The 21,618-nt window shown below is 38.6% G+C and overlaps 1 protein-coding gene across 1 annotated transcript in view; it reads left to right on the forward strand.

Annotated features, from left to right (window-relative positions):
• Positions 1-11,295, forward strand: part of KCNQ3 (potassium voltage-gated channel subfamily Q member 3) — a 479,966-nt gene extending 468,671 nt beyond the window's left edge. Inside the window, 1 exon segment of the mRNA XM_069081355.1 lies at positions 901-11,295. Within this exon segment, the coding sequence (XP_068937456.1) occupies positions 901-1,653 (753 nt within the window). The 3' untranslated portion in view covers positions 1,654-11,295.
• Positions 11,296-21,618: the final 10,323 nt, after the last annotated feature.

A 21,618-nucleotide genomic window follows, 5' to 3' on the forward strand; every position in this document is an offset into this window, starting at 1 on the left:
AGGGGAGATACGCATCAAATAGGAAATGGATGAATAAGCTATGGTATATGATAGTAATTGAATAATTATATTGCTATAAGAAGTAATGAACAGGATGATTAAAAAAAACTTGGAAAGACTTTATATGAACTAATGCAAAGTGAAGTGAACAGAACCAGGAGAACATTGTACATAGTAACAGCAACATAGTACAATGACCAACTGTGAATGACTTAGCTATTCTCAGCAATACAGTGATCCAGGACAACTCCAAAAGGCTCATAATGGACAATGCTACCCACCTCCAGAGGAAGACTGAAGAAGTCTGAATACAGATCAAAGCATACCATTTTTCACTTTCTTGATTTTTTCTGTTTTTTTTTTTTTACAACACAACTAATATGGGAATATGTTTTGCATGATTGCACATCTATAACCTATATCAAATTGTTTACTATCTTGGAGAGGCAGAGTGTTTGAAACTCAAAATAAAAAATGCTACAAATTATTTTTAAATGCATTTGGGGAAAATAAAATATTACTAATAATTTTTAAAAATAAATAAAAATGCTTCACTAGGTTGTTAGCAAAAACAGTTCATAAACTTAAAGTGCAATACACTGTAAACATGACAATTTTTATCATTACTAAGCAATGGCCAAATGTTAGAGTGAATAATAACTGATATTAATATGATGTTTTAAAGTTGATAAAGTACATTACATACCTTGTCTCATTTGACCTTCGCAACTAACTATACAGTGCAAGTACTGTGGATATTATCATCCCCATTTTACAGATGAGAAAACTGAAGCTCAATGAGATTTAAATGACTGGCCCATGGTAATTCTTTTGCCTTAAGCAACAAAATGATAACTGTATCAAGAATGACCTGATACATTTCTCTCCATTTTTTTCCAGGTTCATGACATGGGGAAGAAACTGGATTTTCTTGTTGATATGCACATGCAGCACATGGAACAGCTCCAAGTACAAGTTACAGAATACTATCCAACCAAAAAGGCCACTGCTACCCCAGCAGAGGTAGAGAAGAAAGGGGAGAACAAGTACTCTGAATTGAAAACCATTATCTACAACTATTCTGAACCCTGCACTCATGAAAGCCCCTACAGCTTCCACCAGGTCCCTGTCAACAAAGTCAGCCCCTATGCTTTCTTTGCACATGACCCAGTGAGCTTGCCTCGAGGTGGAGGAGGAGGAGGGCCACCATCAGAGAGGGAGAAGCTCCCAAGGACTCTCCCCTCATCAGTCCCCTATGCAGAAAGACCCACCGTCTTGCCTATCCTCACTCTCCTAGACTCTCGGGTGAGCTACCACTCCCAAACTGAGCTACACAGCCCCTACCAGGAACGAATCTCTCCCAGGCAGAGAAGGAGCTTCACCAGGGACAGTGATACACCATTATCCCTTCTCTCTGTCAACCATGAAGAACTAGAACGCTCACCCAGTGGCTTCAGCATCTCCCAGGAGAGAGACGATTACCTTTTTGGCCCAAATGGGGGCTCAAGTTGGATGCGGGAGAAGCGCTACCTGGCTGAGGGAGAGACCGACACAGACACAGACCCCTTTACCCCAAGTGGCTCTATGCCTTTGTCTTCAACAGGGGACGGGATTTCGGATTCCATATGGACTCCTTCCAACAAGCCAGTTTAAAAGAGGAGGAGGGGTCACTGGATGGCCTCTCCTTGTAATGTAGACAAACTTTGTATAGCTCACTTACTCTTACACCCAAAGCTTACTAGTTGGAACACCAATGGCTGCATTCAATGCATGTGTTAGTATTAGTCACTGCACCATTCCACGGGGATTTACAGCTGCATTTTTTTTTCCAAGACACCACAAGGAAGCCGCTTCATTTTGAGCATGCTTTGCATGACTTTACACTATATAAATGGTACCGCTACTTTCTTCTAGAATACATATCTATCTGCTATTCTTACTTAAAAATCACAATTGGGCCTGTGCAGGGAGAGACTATAGAAGCTTCCATGCTCTTTTTCTTTTATAAACAGAGAATATAGTTCCAGTTAGTTCTACAGTCACTGCCCATTTGTGTTCTAGCACCTGCCCTGGAATCTGTACCCATATTTCAAAATACTGAATTCATGTTCTTTATCACTTCACTAGCTTTCAGAAATTCCTAGAATGGAGAATAAGCTCAGTGAGGTCCAGCCCCTTGCATTAACATGACAGTTAGTTAAAATAATTACTTTTTGAGGAATTCTAATTTCATTCATGTATGGACCTCCCACAGCAGAAACTCTCTCCACTGAGGCCAGTCAGCAATCTCTCGAACTAATCTTACAGATTTGTGAAGGAACCCTGAGAAGGTTAGTGATGCCCCTGTTCTCATAGCTAGTATGTGTCAGAAGCAGGGTCTGAAAACAGTTTTACTGTCTCCGAGGCAGTATTTTCCATATCATGTTGTTTCTCCTTCCATATAATACAGAGGAGGAAAAGGAACGGTATCTGTCTCTTTTCCCATATCATGGATACCCTAATTTATAAAGGAACTAGAAAAAAATATGGCTTCCAAAAAGGATTTTACTGAGTCACATTAAATAAAGAACACTTTGCTGCTAATTCCATTATCCTCAAAAAAGTACCCAATTTCTATTCCCTGCAGATAATATTTTGCAAAATAGGCATTGGCAATAGAATCAACTTTAGAGATCATTTGGATCAATTCCCATTAATCACATTTTTATGTGAGTAAAATGACGTCTAGAGAGGTTAAAGAACTTTCCTAAAGTCAGAAGGGCAGAACAGATTTGAACACAAGACTCAGTACTCCTAAGCCATTTACATGCTCTATATAGAAAACAGGAATTAGAAATCATACTGGGATTTAGACTAGAATCACAGAGGTCTAAGAGACCTTAGAAATCACCTAGGCCAACTCCCCTCAATTAATAGATGAGAAAATTGAGGCCCAGAAAAGTTATTATTCAAAGTCACAGAAGTAATAAGTGACTCAGTGTTTTCTCTGTGGCTGACTTAACTGTGGTACATTGAACACAGAATGTCAGTTACTTTGTGTCCTAATTGATCAGTGAAAACCATAAAGCTTTTTTTAAATTGTAAAACACAATATACTCATTTTTATTCTGCCTATTTGCTTCTAGAAAAATGGCTGATAGCTTTGTTGATATGTGAACTGGCCAATATGATAACCAATACATTTTCTTCCTCATTAGTTCAAATGAGATCATGTATGTAAACTACTTTGAGAACTTGAGAGAGTTGTATAAATGTCATTTATTGTTACTTTATTTCAGTGAATGCATAATTGCATCACTGTGGGGTACTTCCTCCATTGATACAAATTATAATGAATCTTATCCCTCTGTTACTTCATTGGTTATTAGGTGAAGACTTCATATTAAGGGTACCAAAAGTTAAATGAATGTTTGTTGTGGGATGCTCCATCATGGTATGGCTTTGCAAAGGTGACTTCGGCTTATTGAAAGCTACCAATGAATTCAAATATGGACTCAGCAATTGGCTATGTCTGATGCTTAAGGACCATCCTGGCTCAATATAAACAAATTCAATTAGACAAATTCAGTATAGACAGAAAATTGGACACCTAGTAAGGAATTCTTTAGACATTTTCACCCATTCTTCCTCTCACACTTTTACAAAAATACTTAAATCTTAAGTGACATTGGATCAGCAAAAAGTTAAAGCAAATAGCCTCATTGCAGTGTCTCACACTAATTTCTAAGCACAATCTACCTGAGGTTTCTCTTTACCACTTGATAATTTATAATGTACCCTGTTAGTAGAATTTCTTGTGAAGATTGGGTCATACAGATGGGTATCAGGTTAATAACAGCACAAGTGTGTATCGGTTCTTCTCCTCCTTAAGCAGTTGCTTTATTGGTTTCTAAAGAACTAGCTCTATCGAAATGACCCAGTTAGCTAAGCACTGGGTAGATATTGGTGACTGTATGTCAGCCGTAAATTAGCAAAGCTGCAACCTTCAAGGTCTTGTCTGGAGGAACAACAGTTCTAGCAGATGCTTCAGTAAATGAGTTTATGTGTTAACTAATGGAAGGATCGACTTTTTTAGGATCTGAGTTCTAGAGATGGTTTAGACTGGAGGAGGGAACATGGGAAAGGAGGGCAGGCCGGTGTTGTTTGTAACTGTAACATGAGAAGGAGTACTAACTCAGGAGTCGGAGGTTGACTGAGGGGCAGAGCAGGGTTAGGGTGAGAATAACCCAGATATCAGAATCTAGGGTGGGGTCCTCACTATGACTTGCTGCCACAAGAGATCATAGAAATAACTGCCACCTTTCAACCAGCCGCGGTGAGCTCTGAGATGGATTATTGGGAGCCTCTGACCCAATGGGTCAAATGTACTTTTCTCAGAGATTGATTTCTGACTACTCCAGAGGTCGTCATTTACCAGGAATGACTGAAATATCTCTAAGTCATCACTATATTGTTATTTACTTAAAGTTTTTCTTAAGGGATTGATGACCAAACTTTCTATCTTTGCACCTATTAATTTTTCTAAGAAATTGACACTCTCCTAGAATCTTGACCTTCCTGTCTTAACAGAAAACAAATGGTGTGGGGGGATAGTTACACTCGTGTTTACTGATCAAAAAGGTGAAGACTTGCCTCCCTTCTAGAAACATCTTCTATGGACAAGGCACTTGCTAAGTAGTATAATTTATCACGGGCTGGCTGGGTAGGGAGCGAGTTCACTTTCACTGGAGGTCTTTATAAGAAAATTGAATAAGCACTCATTCTTGTTCAGGTAGCTTTGTACAAAATTATTTCTGAGGTCTCCAAAGAACTTTGATATTCTGCTGTATATCAAAAAAGCTCCCAGTCTTCTAACAAGATGCCACTGAGAGCAATGAAGGCTAAAAGATGTGCCAACTTTCAAAGCACTCCATGTTTTTTGCCTTTGTTTGTATCCCCAGTACTTAGCATGTGCTTGGTACACAGTAAGTACTTAACAAGTGCTTGCTGACAGACTGACTCTTTGAAGCATAGCCAACCAGATTAGAACAGAGTTTAGTTTTATCTGGCCAACTAATCAAGCAACAAGCATCTGTAAAATGCCTTATATATATGCCATGCTACACTGGGCATTGGGAACACAAAGACAAGAACAGAAATCTTACCCTTAAGAGGCTTCTATATTATTGGACATCTAGCCTCATAAAAACAGGACGGTTTCCACAAATATACCGATACTTTATTATCTCCATAAGTGAGTTTAGATAGAGGACTATGATTTTGGAGGGTTGGTAAGAGCTCCTATCAGAGTAAAATGGCCTCACCTCTAAGGACATGGAGCCTTCAGGCTCAGATTTATCAATCTGGCCTGTCTAGTCTCATGCCAACTCAACAAAGGAGTGAGCTCTGGATTAATTAAGACTTTTTTTCTTTGTAGGTGAAGTCAAGTTTCTCCTCCTTCCTACTCTTTCCTAAATCTGTTCCAAGGGATGAAGTCATTCCTGATGGACATTCCTACAATCAGTGATAGGATTTGGGCTAATTTTATCCCTCACCTGCATCTCAGATATTATCAGCTTGGAGATCCTTAGCCTAGAGTTCAATTCTAGTCTTTAAAACTGTTGCTCCATGGTAGAACACCTATTTTAAGAGAAATCAGTTAATTTCCTGTAGGCATATGCTGGTTTGGACAGTGGCCTGAAAGGTTGTTTTAATTTTGTGGGAGATGATGGGGATGTTCTCTTCAAGTTCCCACCCTTAGAGTTACTCCATAGCCAATCTTTAGCAGTCTTAACAAACTAAAATTCCATGAAAACTCCATTATCATGTGGAGCAGGGGTTAGTTATACTCATGATGTTCTTGGTATAGGGAATATCCTAGAGAAGGAAATTCCCTTTACCAGTATAGGAAGGAAGCTTCTCTGAAATTTAAAGTTTTAAAAAAGTACCTAGAGTACTGAGAAGTTAAGTGGTAGACCCAGAATCACAAAGCTGGTATGTGCTAGATGAAGGACTTGAACCCGTATCTTTTAGGTTCTAGATCTGTCTGCTCATTATGCCACATTGATTCTGTGTTTGTTGGACAGAGATTATCTGATCACGAGCATCCTCCAGAATGTATTTCTTGATCTTAGCTTTCAGTGACAAATGTATGGCAATTTGAGGGTATATTTCAAAAGGATTCAATCAGCTTTACTTTTCACATCAAGTCCCATCATTGTTGTTAAGGATGATCTGTTCCTATCAACAAAGAGCTAATACAAGCAGCTGTGGCTTGTAATGGCCCACTGTCACACCATGTTTTTCAGAATATAACATTATTAGACACCAAGGAATTCACATGTAAGTTTGATCTTTTTAAGCCAAAGGAAGTGATGGAAACAAGGATCTAACAGTTTATGTTCAAGATTCAGAACAAAAGAATCCCTTCTGTTTTCACAATACAATATCTGTACTGTATGATGCCTTAAACTGGACTTTTCCACATTGCCATGAACACTTAATTAATTTTAGAAATTTTCACAGCTCAACAAAAAGAGGTGAGGCATGAACCCTAAAATGTTTAGTATTAAGATATTGGAATCTTAAGGCACTTATTGATAGTGATACCTCTGCATTTTGAATTATTTGCACTTAACCATTGAAATGAGAAAGCTCTTACTACCATGGGAAGATAGCAAGACCCTATTCCTTTGGGTTCAGCTCATGAATCCCTAGTGGGTATTATATTTTAATGGTATGCTAAGTTCACATTTTCATGAGTGAACAGTTGGGGGAAAATGCTACAAAATGACAGAGATGATTTAAAGTGAAGGACCTGGTGGATCCACACCAAAGACCCATGTGGCTTTTTCTTCCTTTTTTACCAAGGAGAAATGTTTTGTAACCAAGTCAAATTTATGCACTGGCTTTGCTTGGCACTGGAGACGTTAATGAAATTGTATGGTTTGGTGGGAGTGATGTATTTCTGGTTCTGATTCTCCTTGACACTTTTAACACTATCATAGTGGATGGGATGCTGGGCTTAGAACCAGAAAGACCTGAGTTCAGACATTGACTCAAACACTATATAACCATAAGCCAATCACTTCACTTCCATTTTTCTCATCTGTAATTGAGAGGTTGGTCTCAGTGGCTTCTAAGGTCTGTTAAGCTCTAAATCTAAGATTCTGTGATGGCTCCTTTTAAATTTCTCTACTTCAGCACCATGGCTGGTAATTAGGGAGTAGTGTTCCTGTTCCCTTTATTTGCTGGTACAGAAGATTAAGAAATTTTAAGACATCACCTAGAGATTAAAAGTATTGAAATAAAAAATTTATTCAGTACAGCAGACAAGGTATTCACCCTGAACAATGGGCAAGTATCCTGAGTCTTCAGAGACCGCCCTTGCAGAAAGAATAATGTTCTCATGTCTTGGAAGAGATTATTTTCCATTCTTCCACTTCCAGCTTAGATCTTCCCAACAGAGTCTACCAAAAGTCCTTAAGATTCAGTGTCATTAAGATCATGTGAACATGCCCCCCTTTTTTTCTTTTAACTTTCCCCAATTGTTTCCTTCCTCCACCCCACCACCAACCCCAACAAATTATCTGGCCTATTACTTAGGCTTACCCTTCCCCTACAGCCAATACCCAAGCAGCATCTACACACACAACCCAGTTTGACAAAATTCATGTTAGAAACCAAATAAAGAGAAATGTTAATTTGGCAAATCCCATGAGATCTCCATGACCGTAAATAACTGTTTTGGTTTAATAGACTATACAATTGGAAGTTCTGGTCTCGTGTTAGCAAGCTTTCTTCTCTGAGCCTCTAGTTTTTTCTCTTTAATAATCCTGCTATTTCATAGCTCATTACTAAATCCCTTCACAAAAGGGTCAGAAGAAAGTAGAAACAGACATTACTCAAGCTATTTTATGCTTGGGTCATTGAGAAAGTTGAAACCTTTTGGCTAAAACAAGATGTGGAGATCAGGTCCACATGTTAGTTAATTACTATTTATGATAGAGGTCAACATACCCTTTCCAGAAGATGCTTTTTTCATTGTTTTAAGATCACAGATTTAAGCTAGAAAGTTTCTTTTAGGTCATCTAGTCCAAACTCTCCTTTTACAAATGAAAAATCTGGAGTCTTTGTTGCTTTCCTTGTCATTGACATTTCTTTTTGCTTGTCCTTGGCTTTCAGGCAGACTTTGTCATGTTTTATGAATACAGGGGAAGCTTCTTCCAAAAAAGAGCATAACAGAAAGTTATCAAATGTTTTAGGCCTCAAGAGGTTGGCCAAGTAATTGAAGAAATCCTCATTGAATCCTATGTACCTTGTCCTATAAATCTCACCATCCCGACAACATCAGCCAGACTGGGGGTCAAAACAAGTATTGGGGGAAAAAATAATTTTCAATGAGCTCTCAAACATCCATCTGAAAGTCTGTAGGGTGAAAAATTATGCAGAGATCAGTAATATTGCCTTCAAATTTAGAAATACTGGTGTTGATCATTTTAGACTTGTCCAAGGATTCTCCATTTAATATCATAAGCTGAGGAGATAAAAATGCTTGAGCTGATATTTATTTCAATAGTCCAAAGAAATGTAAGCTGCCTGAGGACAGGGATTATTTCCTTTTTATTTTTTCGTATCCCCAGCATCTAGCACAGTGCCTTGCACAGAGTAGGCACCTAAGAAATGTTTGTTGAAATGAATGAAATTGATTGAATTGGATCAAACAGAATTGAACTGAATTAAATTGAATCCCTATGCTGACCTCCAAGATCCCAGTTGAGAGTTAGCCTTAATTACTGTAATTTGGGAAAGGTACTAAATTGTTTTCTACCTCAGGCTTTATGCAGGAATTTTATAGTAAAGGATTTGTGGAAGATTTATCAGGCCTATAAAAATGTTTACTGTGAGGAAGAACACATCTTCCCTTTACTAGCTGGCTGAACCAGTTTCAATTAGTCGCTATGTGGTTGCTGTCAGACCTGACACAGATTGATATCCCAACCAATCAGTGAGAATGGCACAGGAATGCACCCTCCTGCCAATGATTCAAAACAAGGTCCCTGACAGCATTTCTAGGATACTGTGTTCATAGTTACTACTGTTATTGTTACTGTTGTTTGTGCTTCAGTCTTGAAGAAGACCATGACATCATGGAGTTGATGCCATGACAGGCAAGTGAATTGGACTGAAGTGAGGGAGGGCTGTGCAAAGTCACCAGCCTCACTTTCTCCAGTCATCTGGGTCCAATGGCCAGACACACATTGGGATGACTAGAGATGGCTAAGGAACAAGGCAACTCCAGGCCTTCTGTTCAGCACCTCCCTCAACAGCCTTCAAAACTTCAGCAAACATAGCTACTCTATGCAAAGTACTGCACTTGGCACTAAACATATAAAGATCGCTCCCCCCCCAAAAATCCCTGCCTTCAAGGTTACATTCTACTGAGGAAGGGGAAAGCATCCAGTGGCAGCCCCTAAGGGGCAACTGCTTCTGCCCCCCCAAAAAATGCCTGTCTATCTAGAGATAGAGATACATAGATACAGCACTGTTTCACCACAAGAAGGGTAAACACCAGAGTCAAATATGCTCTCCAACATCAAATATCCTGGTTTCCTACTAGAAAGTAATTTTACATTAGTAAGTATTTTGTTTTTGTTTTTAATATCTCCTATTGGCTGGTCCTCTCCTACTTAATAAACGTGAGAGTCTTGTTAGATTTGCTAGGATAGAGAAATATTTGCTGTGATGTGCTTAGGAATCTATCACTGGGGCAAAAGGAGAGGGTTCCATGTTTGTTGAACTGGCTCAAAGTCCAATTTTTTTTGAGGTCTCAAGCCTGGGAGGGTGTCAAGTGATACTGAATGACTCACTTTGTACTGGCTTCTACTAACACTGTTTTTTTTTTTTTTTCAGAGTTGCTACTAAGAATTCCATGAGAATCATTCCTTTTCCAAACCATTTATATAGTTACCTATCAGTAACATTTTTTTCCCCCACTGAATTGAATTAAGTAGGTTCAAATGTCCCAAATGACTCAACATCTATCCTGGCTTGTTATTGACTATTAACATTTGAAGCCAGTTTTTTTCCTCAGAGGTAGCATATTTATTTTCAAATGCCTTCTCTTCTGGGTCTCTTGTGGGCAAATCACAAAATGGGTACTTCTCTTAGTATTTAGAAATTTCTCTATCCCAAGATCAGAAGGCAAGGCTTTTCTTCTGATGTCAGCACCTTTTTAGGGGAGAGATAACCTCTCCCTTCACCCACCAGCATATTTCTTTCAGGCACAGGCACTGAACTCCCAAGGGAAGAGTGAACTGGGAGGGTTTGGTTTTGTTTTGTTTTTATAAAGGTTTTATCTTTTTTTCATTTGTAAGGTGATGCTTTCAGAGTCTCATACTAACAAATCCACTCTGTCTTTTTTCTAAGAAACATGCTAGCACATCAAGAAGTAAGAAAAAAGAAAAGAAAATCTGGTTTTGTAAAATAGTGACCCTTCAGTCCCTATGCCCCTTCTCAAATTTACAGTCAGGTTTGTTTTTAATTAATTCCAAGTCAACCCAAAAAAGCATTTACTCAATGTCCAATATAGCCAAAGGCCAGGAAAAAAAGGAATCTTTAGCTTCAAGGAATTTATATTCCCACAAAGGGATATAACTTATATAGAGATGAACAAATGAAGAGCAAATATCGGAAATAAATGGTTTATGTTATTAAATTAATCACTTAAAGGGCCTAAGTGAGAAAAATGTGTACGTTGTTAGGACCAGACTGGGCAGACCATCCATGGTAGCTATGGAATGGGTTGGAATGGGGCTGGGTATTTCTGGTTTGTTTTTGTTTTTTTTCTTCCTGATGTAGCAAAGTGACTTCAAATAGCAAGAGAATGATCCACGTTGAATCTCTGAAGGCCAAGATAAAGTTAAAAAATGACAAAACTGTTGTTTTTCCTTTGGGGGGAGTTACTTTATTTTATTTTTTCCTTTTATGGCATAGAATTCTGGTGCCTTGCTCCCTGAAGTTGTCTCCGAGCTACAAAGGATATGCTTTTTTCACATTCTGGCTTACAAGGGAACACAACTTTTCTACAAGTGGCCTTTAGTGCTCTTTCTAATATGATTTCCTGTAATTTTTAAACTGTATGTCTAATTTATATTCTGGCACTGTCCTATATTTGAACAACTTTAATATGTTGATTTCCATCTATATTATGCAAATGATACTTCTTACCTGATTTTTTATGTTCTGTCTTAAAATGAACAATCAAATAAAGAAATGCCGCACCACTTATTAATAAATGGAAATTTCAACAATGGAGTGATAGAATGTCATTTGTTTCAAAAGCTCTTTTAAACTGAAGGGCAGGGGTAGGATGTCCCAAGACAGTGGGAACAAAGGTCATGGGGCTCTAGACTGAGAGCTGGAAGGGATTTTAGAGATCACCTATTTCAGTTCCCTATCCCTATCTTTGAGGAAATTGAGGGCTACAGAGGTTCCATGAGTCATTCACTCAAGGTCACACAGTAGTAAATGGCAGAACCAGGACTGAGAGTAGGTTCTTTCACTCCCACTATGCTTCCTTCTCTCTATAAGATGTCTCAAACATCTTAGTGCAATTTTAAGCTTTAAAGCTAAGACTTTGGGAACATTTTATATGTTTACCTTGTTTCTAGGACTTGATTTTTTATCATTGTTTTAGGGTTTTTTTGTTTGTTTTTTTTGTTTTGGGGGGTAACTTAAAATAATATTGTATTCATCCTGGGAAAGAAATCATAATCAGGAAATCCATACTTGATCCTAGAGTTGTCACAGTGGCCAAAAAATAACTAAAGCACTTCCCTGGCAGCCAGGTAACTGCATATAATGTTGTCTACCAAGTATATATCAATTGAAGAAATACACTTCAAACCTAACAAAGATGAGAACATCCTGAATAGCTTTCAGTTTTGAATTGGACCCCAAGGGAAGTTTTGGCTTTTTGCCTTCTTTATACAGTCTCTCTTGGCCTTGTTATTTCTCCTTTCAGATTTCACTTTCCTTATTTTTTAAAAAAAGGAGCTATTTGCATGTTTTTTATTCTACAGTTATGTATTCTGCTGGGATAAAGTACATTTCAACTCCCCTTCTCCAATGTTAACTGGTGGGATCCTTTGTATTTGGCCAATGGAAAACTGTTATATTGAGATTCAATTTAACACACACACACACAGAACTCCAGAAAAGCCAGGAGTACATAATGAACAACATGGTTAGCAAGTACATTAGGACCTTAAGGAAGCTCAACACTAACATATAACTCACAAAATAACTTTTGAAGATATGGCAATTTGGTATTGTGAATGCAGACCCCACCACCCCTCCTAATTTGGAGTCAAGAAGATTTGAATTCAAGTCTCACTGCTGAGAAACAAAAACTTTGTGACTCTGGATGTCATTTAACTTCTCAATTCCTTCAGGCAACTTTCTTAGATTTGTAGTTGTAGAATAGTTGCCAATCTATATTAGTAGAGGGAATTTCTTCTCTAGGAGTTCTCTTTGCTAATACAATCACAGATCTAGAAGAAAAAACTCAAAATAATAATTGGGGTATATTAAGAATATCACTTTCAATGCTAATGAGATTATGCTGGATTGTTTCTTACCAAATTTCAATGCCAGATGCCAATTCAAGAATGCTTATTCTTGGGGTAACAAAAAGAAAGGAAGGAAGGAAGGAAGGAAGGAAGGAAGGAAGGAAGGAAGAAAGAAAGAAAGAAAGAAAGAAAGAAAGAAAGAAAGAAAGAAAGAAAGAAAGAAAGAAAGAAAGAAGGAAGGAAGGAAGGAAGGAAGGAAGGAAGGAAGGAAGGAAGGAAGGAAGGAAGGAAGGAAGGAAGGAAGGAAGGAAAGAAAGAAAGAAAGAAAGAAAGAAAGAAAGAAAGAAAGAAAGAAAGAAAGAAAGAAAGAGAAAGACAGAAAGAGAGAGAGAAAGAAAGAGAGAAAGAAAGAAAGAGAGAAAGGAAGGAAGGAAGGAAGGAAGGAAGGAAGGAAGGAAGGAAGGAAGGAAGGAAGGAAGGAAGGAAGGAAAAGAAAGGAGAACAAAAGCAGCATAGAGATATGGACCTATAGGAGAAAAAGATGAGCCATAGCCTAGGCCCCCAGTGGTTAAGAAAATTAATGTGTCCTCCTGGTCAGTCACACAGGAAGGAAAAAGATGATATCGGCTATCTACTGACCTGCCTAGAAGATAGAGGATCTGAGCATCTAAAGTTATGGGGGTAAGGGGATGTGGAGCCAAGATGGTGGAGTAAAAGTAGGAACTAGTTTGATCTCTCCCCCAAATCCCTCAGATACCTATCGAAATGACACTGAACAAATTCTGAAGCAGCATAACCCACAAAAAGACAGAATGAAACAAATTTTCAGGCTGAATGGTCAACAGGAAAGGTCTGCTGAGCCAGGCTGGGAGAGGACTGCAGTCTAATATGGGTCACACTGGCATAGACTGGGCCCCAGCAAACCCCAGAGCAAGCCTCAGGTGACTGAATCACTGGCAGCTGAGGTGGTTTCCAGACTTCTCAACCCACCAACACCAAAGACAACTTGGAAGGTAAATGGGAGAGGTCTGTCAGGCCTGGGTAAGAGAGAAACACAGACCAACTCCAGCTCAGTACAGCCCCTGAGTGGCAGCAGCAGCTGCTTCCAGAGTTCTCAGAACAAGAGAGAGTAAGGGGATCAAACAACTGATCAAAAGATTACAGGGGTCTCTTTGCTGGCACTGAAGCATGACCCTTTTGCTTTGTCAATACCTGGATCTGAGTTGCAGTCCTGGGGCGAGGAGGATCACTGGCATAGCAGAGTTTGTCGCAGCAGTAGAGAAGGAACCCTCCTTAGAGTTCCATGACGGAAAAGAGTGCTTGTGGTCATTCACTGAGCAGAGCATAGGTCAGGAGAGGAGTAAGCACCTCTCCTTAGATCATACTACCTTAGAAGAACTGAAAATTCACAAGTCCCTAGAAGTATTTCTGAAAACAGCTGCACAAAACCCCTGAAGCTTGGGACAGTATGCTCTTCACACTGGAAGCAGAGCCCTATCTTAACAGAGTTAAAAAGCTAAGTAATTGGCTGGGAAAATGAACAAACATCAGAGAAAAAAACTCAGACCATAGAATCTTACTTTGGTGACAAGGAAGATCAAAACATACAACCAGAAGAAGACAACAGAGTCAAAGCTCCTATACCCAAAGCCTCCAAGAAAAATATGAATTGGTCTCAGGCCATGGAAGAACTCAAAAAGAATTTCAAAAATCAAGAGGAGTAGAGGAAAATTAGGAAGAGAAATGAGAGTGATGCAAGGAAATTATGAAAAACAAGTCAATAGCTTGCTAAAGGGGATCCAAAAAAATACTGAAGAAAACACAACACCTTAAAAAATAGACTACACCAAATGGCAAAAGAAGTCCAAAAAGCCAGTGAGGAGAAGAATACCTTAAAAATCAGATGTGGTCAAATGGAAAAGGAGGTCCTAAAGCTCACTAAAGAAAATAATTCCTTAAAAATTAGAATGGAACAAATGGAACCTAATGACTCTATGGGAAATCAAGAAATTATAAAACAAAACCAAAAGGATTAAAAAAGACAATGTAAAATATCTCATTGGAAAAATAACTGACCTGTAAAATAGATCCAGGAAAGATAATTTTAAAATTATTGGACTACTTGATCAAAAAAAGAGCCTTAGACATCATCTTTTAAGAAATTATCAAGAAAAACTACCCTGATATTCTAGAACCAGAGGACAAAATAGAAATTGAAAGAATCCACCAATCACCTCCTAAAAGAGATCCCAAAAAGAAAACTCCCAGGAATATTATAGCCAAACCCTAGGGTTCCCAGGTCAAGGAGAAAATATTTTGCAAGCATCCAGAAAGAAACAATTCAAGTATTGTGGAAATACAGTCAAGATAACACAAGATTCTTCATTAAGGGATCAGAGGGCTTGGAATATGATATTCCAGAGATCAAAGAAGCTAGAATTAAAACTAAGACTCACCTACTCAGCAAAACTTAGTATAATCAATGAGGGGAAAATTCATGTTCAATGAAATAGAGGAATTTCATATATTCTTGAAAAGTCAGAGCTAAATAGAAATTTTGACTTTCAAATACAAGATTCAAGAGAATCATGATAAGGTAAACAGGAAAGAGAATAAGAGACATATTAAAATTTAACTGTTTACATTCCTACATGGAAAAATGACATTTGTAACTCATATGACCTTTCTCATTGTTAGGGTAGTTGGAGGGAATACACACACATGTGTATGTATATATAGATATAGCTATATAGACAGGGAACAGGGTGAATTGAATATGAAGGGATAATATCTAAAAAAATTAAATAAATGGGTGAGAGAGGAATGTACTGGGAGAAGGACAAAGGGAGAAGTAGATCTAGGGATAAATTATTTCACATAAAAAAGGCAAGAAAAAACTCTTACAGTGGAAGGGAAGAGGGGAGAGGTGAGAGGGAACGAGTGAACCTAACTCTCATTAGATTTGGCTTAAGGAGGAATAACATACACACTCAATTGTGTATGGGAATCTATTTTACTCTATAGGGAAGTAGAGAAGAAGGGGATAAAGAGAGGGAGGGGTAACAGAAAGAAGGGCAGAAGGGGGAGGGGATAATCAGAAGCAAACACTTTTGATGAGGGACATGGTCAAAGGAGAGAATAGAATAAATGGAGGGCAAGATAGGATGGAGGGAAATATATTTAGTCTCTCACAACATGACTATTATGGAGGTGTTTTGCATGAACCCGCACGTGTATAACCTATATCGAATTGCTTGCCCTCTCAATGAGGGTGGATGGGGAGGGAGGAAGGGAGAGAATTTGGTACTTAAAGTTTTAAAAATGAATGTTAAAAATTGTTTTTACAGGCAACTGGGAAATAAGATAGATGGGAAAGGGGATAAGAGAAGGGCAGAGTGATAAAAAAAGGAGGGCAGATTGGGGGAAGGGCTAATCAGAATGTATGCCATCACAGGATGGGGGGAGGGGAGAGATAGGTAGAGAATTTGGAACTAAAATCTTGTGGAAGTGAATTTTGAAAAATAAAATAAATAAGTTGGAGGGAAAAAAAAGTCACAAGGGACTTTAGAGAGCATCCAAATACTAGATTCTAATCCTTTCATTGTACAGATGAGGCAATTGACCCAGAATGAGTTTGCTTGCTCAAGGTAACTCAGTTAACAATAACAACAATAATGATAATGGTAATACAATATTATCATTTTACATATCCTATTTAATTTGATTATCACAGTAATCCTGTGAGATGGATGTTATAATTAACTCTACATTCTGAGAGGATTCTCTTTTATAAGGAAATCAATTCTCTCATCCTCTCCCTCCCCTCCCCCTTTCCCAGGCCCTCTTTCTCTCCCTCTTCCTTGTGGATGTACAGGCCAAACTCCTTTGAGTCCTTACAGATATCTTTCAGGACACTATGCACTGTTGTGGGGATTAATGCAATTAACATAATGTTATCCAGAAACCTGAGCATTTAGAGGGCCTTACCATCTACACAGAGGTCCTTTGACCCACATTCTGTGTTGTATGTCTGCCAAGTACTTTTGGCAAGCAAATGTCACCCTGTATTATGCCTCTGCTTATGTTTATAATCTTAGAGTGATTGAAGTGGATGATTTGTGGAGTTAAATCTACCAAGAAATCTTGAATGATCTTGATCTATGGATAGAAGATACATTATAAAAGAGCAAGCAAGACTGTGTTTTCTCAATTGCTTTTTCCAAAATCAACCAGCAATAAGTCCAGTGGGATTTTCTCTGCACCTTTCAGTCAATTTTGAGTTGGCAAAGATGTAGTTCACTGTTGAATATATTTGCAAAAGCCTGCTAGTTCCCTATTAAATACTTAATCAATTAAGAATGCCCTCAATTTTTGTAGAGATGATCCTCCTGAAAATTTTGTGCAGATACATCAGTAATTATCTACAAGTCTTTGACCTCTCTCATTTCTTCCTCCTAAGTCATACTTTCCCATCTATTTCTCCCCATCCTCACCTCCTCTTTTCCCAACTTCTCATTGAAGTCACTAAATTTCATATTATATGTTGATTTTGATTTGAAGGGTCTTATCAAATTCTGAATAAAATTCCTCCTTCATTTACTTGGGCCTCAACAATTAATGTTGATGTACAAGCTGAAATAATTTTCATAGGGGACTTTTTGCAATTATTTATCATTGATACTACAATAAAGGATGTTTCAATATCCCATGAAGTAATTTTAAAATTACAATTTTAAAAAAATTGTAGTTTTTGAGTGTATGATAAAACATATTATAACAGAGGTGAAGAGGTCTCTCTTTGCTTCTCAAAGTAGGGCCTGGGAACCATCCTTCATATGGCTCATACTTTTGAATTCATTTATATCAAGGATGTTAAGATTGATATGATTGAGCTACTCCAACAATATTTCTACCCATTGGTTATTGAACAAGGATCTCACATTTAGAGTACCAATGGTCAAATTAAAGATGGTTAACATTTTAAAATACAGTGTTTCTTAGCACCCTTTGACCCTTTTCAATCATTCTGACACCATCACTACACAAGTAAAAGGGTAATATAGGGATCAAAGTTTTAAGGAATTATTCTCTTCAGTGAGTTTTTGAAATTCCTTTCCATCTGACTAATTAGGCTTTTTAAGGCATTCTTCTCCTCACTGGCTTTTTGGACCTCTTTTGCCATTTGAGTTAGTGTATTTTTTAAGGTGTTATTTTCTTCAGTCAGGCTGTTGACTAGTTTTTCATGATTTTCTTGTATCACACTCATTTATCTTCCCAATTTTTCCTCTATTTCTCTTACTTGATTTTCAAAATTCTTCTTGAGCTTCTCCATGGCCTGCAATCAATTCATATTTTTCTTGGAGACTTTTGATGCAGGAGTTTTGACTTTGTTGTCTTCTTCTGGTTCTATGTTTTGATCCTCTTTGTCCCCAAAAAAGGATTCTATAGTCTGATTGTGCTTCCTCTGTTTGCTCATCTTGCCAGCCAATTACTTGACTTTTGAGCTCTTTGCCATGGTAGAACTCTGCTTCTAGAGTGGAGAGTTCTGTGACCCAAATTTCTGGGGTTTTCACAGCTGTTGTCAGAGTTTTTCCAGGCACCTGCCTCAGAACTGTGAGGAAAGCTTTCTCTCCGCAGCCTCAACAAAAGCTCTGCCATACCAGCTCTCCTCACTCCATGCCCAGCACCCAAGACTGCAACCCAGATCCAAGCAGGGCAAAGTAAGAGAATCCTGCCTCAGTGCCAGTAGAGAGATTCCTTCAAATGCCCTCTGAACAGTCACTTGGTCCCCCTACAATCTGTAAGCCTGGAGTCTGAAGCAGCAGCAACAGTTGCAGCTGCAGCCACCTCCACCGCCCCAGAGGCAGGGGCTGGACCATGCTCTTCTTTCACCCAGAATCAACAGGGTTCTCCACTGAGCTTTTATTTTCTCTTTGGCGTTTATGGGTTGAGAAGTCTGGAAACTATCACAACTGCCAGTGATTCACTCTCCTGAAGTCTGCTCTGGCAGGTGGGCTGCTGGTCTGGGCCACACAGCTCACATGGGACAGCACTCAGCTCCCAGTCCAGTGCAATAGACCCTTCCTGTCTACCTTCCAGGCTATCTTCAGTGGGAGATTTGTTTTTCTCTGCCACTTTGTGGGTTCTGTAGCTCTAAAATTTGTTTAGAGTCATATTTTATAGGTATTGGAGGTGGTTGGATCAGGAACTTGAGCAAGTTCCTGCTTTTACTCAGCCATTTTGGCTCTGCCCCACCATGGGTTTCTAAGACAAAAATGTTTTATCAGCAGGTGATCAGCTTACTAATGACAATTTTTTCCATGATTACCCAGGCTTAGTGCAGTGTCTAGAACATTGTAGGCATTTGATAAAAGTTTATTGATCAATTAGTTCTTAGAAAGCAGACTTGCTCTGTTCCAGGGACCATATTCAAAACTCTTCCAACATACCATGACCTACTTTAGCTTTCATTCTACTGTCATAAATCCAGAACCCGGCATCACTTCCACCCTACAATGAGGCAGCATAGTAGGACTTATATTGAAGATTTAACTGTTATATCCCTTAAAGCAAAGAATTTTTAAAACGGGGGGGGGGGTGGTGTAGATAGATTTTCTGTTTGGCCTCAGAGGCAAAACAAGAGGTAATGGGTAGAACTTGCAGGGAGGTTAGTCAGTTGTCCCCTCCTTACCACCTCCCCCCATATATCTTCAGGCAAAAGATAGTTGACTATACTGTTGAGAATACTATAATAGGATAAATTCTTATTCAGGAATATATTGGATTAGATGAATTCTAAGGTCAATTGCAACATGGAGCTTCTATGATTTTGTTTTTCAGATTCTGATTTTATCATTAGTTAGTTATTACATGGCCTTAGACAAATCACTTTTGGGGCTTCAATTTCCTCATCTAAAAAATGAGGTGGTTGAGTTAGAAGATGTTACCCACAATTACTGGGTAATCCATATTTAGTGCCAGAAATTTGTCCCCTGTAATAATGACCTTCTGTGGGACACATTGCTGTTGCCAGACTTACCTTCCTCCAAATTGCACATAAGGCCATGATCACAAGTATAAAGGAATAATTTTTTTTATTAGTTGTCCTTGTTACCTTCATTAGATAATAACACCATTGTACAATCTTGTATCTGTCATTTGTCTATAATTAACTTTCTTCTATGAATTAGGACTGAATACCTACTTTCTAATCACACAATCAAATCACAGGAGTCAGACTCAACCATTAGTCATTCTGTGTCTCACACAACTGATATTCAGCAGCAGAAAAAAAGCCAAAACAATATATCCCTGAGAAAATTCCTCACCATCTGCTTATAAAGGGCAGAAGCTCATTCAGAAGTTGGCTTCCTGGTTGTACTCAAAACCCAGACACTGTTTCTAAACCCATCTCACACATCAGGGGAAGCAAGATAAAGATCAGCTTCCATGAGTTGTTTGGGCCTCCCATCTGTCATGGGGATTCAAGGAAAGTGGCTGCTTCATCTTGAAGAGGTATACAGTGTCCACAGAACTGAAATTCAAATTATTCTTCCTATCTCAATTTCAAACAACCTGGAAATATTCCCAGCAGAAATGTCTTTTTGTGTGTGTGACAGACAAGACAGTGTTAGGGGGCTCATAGTATTATAATTATCAATTAATACTTCGTCACTTCATAAAGGTTTGGAATATGGGTATAATAGTACACTGTGCTGATTCCAGCATAGCTCTCTAATGGCTCTCCACCCCAAATAAAAAAAAATGTCTCTGAGTAGTGAGTATTGGGACTTGTTCTTCTTGGATCCAAAGGACAATCTTGGAGCAATAGGTAGATGTTATGGTGACATATTTCAGCTTCATACAAAGAAAAGCTCCCTGACAGTTGCTAGTGTCCCAAAGTATAATAGAGGGTCACTGGAGCTCTTCACCTGCTTCTCTTTGTGTGAATGGACCTCTGTCAAAATACCATCTAGACCAGGCATGGGGAACCTGTGGCCTTGAGGTCACGTGAAGTTTTGATTCAGTCAAAGGGCTACACTTGAGGACCTAGAGGGTCACATGTGAGATTGAGGCTACAGGACCCCCAACCCCCTGTGAAGACTAAAACACTCAATGCCATGTGCTATCCTTGAATGTCCAACTTATCCTTCTTTACTGCAATGGAAAATGCCTGTGGAACACAGTGGAATACCTGGGTTTGCCTTTCCTAAGGAGGACAGTGGTCTAATCCTTGAACCTCTCTCTTTCATCTTCATAATTCACTTCCAAGTCCTACTAATGCCATATTGATCTTCCCAAATACCACAGCTGCCCCAAAGTTCTCAGGAATGGAAAGAATCGGAGAAACTATTTACTCCAACACATGCCAGACCAAAAATGCCCTCTTCCATAATCTTAAGAGATGGCTGGCCATCTTCAACTGGAAAAATGGGATGATGGGAAACTGACTACTTCCTGATACACCCCAAGGACATTTATAGAACAGCTCCAATTGATAGGAAGCTTTTCCTTAGATTGACTCTGAGTTTTCTACTAAGTGGAAATGCTTACTCATTCCTATTTCATAAGATTATAGCTCTAGAGCTGGAAGGGACCATCTAATCCAGTTTCTTTATTTTACAGATGAAGAAACTGAAGGATATTGGGTGAACTGTCTGAGATTACTCAGGTAGTTAATGTCAGGGGAGGAATTTAAACCCAGACCCTCTAATTGTAGAGCCCATGATTGTCTAGTTCTATACCTAGAGCCAAGTAGTACAAATCCAATTCTTCTTTTATAACACAGTCCTTCAAATACTTGAGGACAATTATCATTTTCCACTTAAACCTTATTTCTCTAAGCTAAACAATTCCAGTTGTTTCAATGGATTCTTATATGGTGCAGTCCTCATGTTTTCTTACTTACTTCCAAGTTCTCTAGTTTGTGAATGCCCTTCCCAAAATATCTCGTTCTTTTTTTGTTTACCCACTTGAAGCACTTCCTTCAATTCTTTCCATTGTGTGTTTGTGTGTGTGTGTGAGAGAGAGAGAGAGAGAGAGAGAGAGAGAGAGAGAGAGAGAGAGA

The sequence above is a fragment of the Petaurus breviceps genome, unplaced genomic scaffold (genome assembly GCF_028583685.1).
Source record: "Petaurus breviceps papuanus isolate PSGF00001 unplaced genomic scaffold, PetGlider_PUasm1.0 98, whole genome shotgun sequence".
NCBI lineage: Eukaryota > Metazoa > Chordata > Mammalia > Diprotodontia > Petauridae > Petaurus > Petaurus breviceps.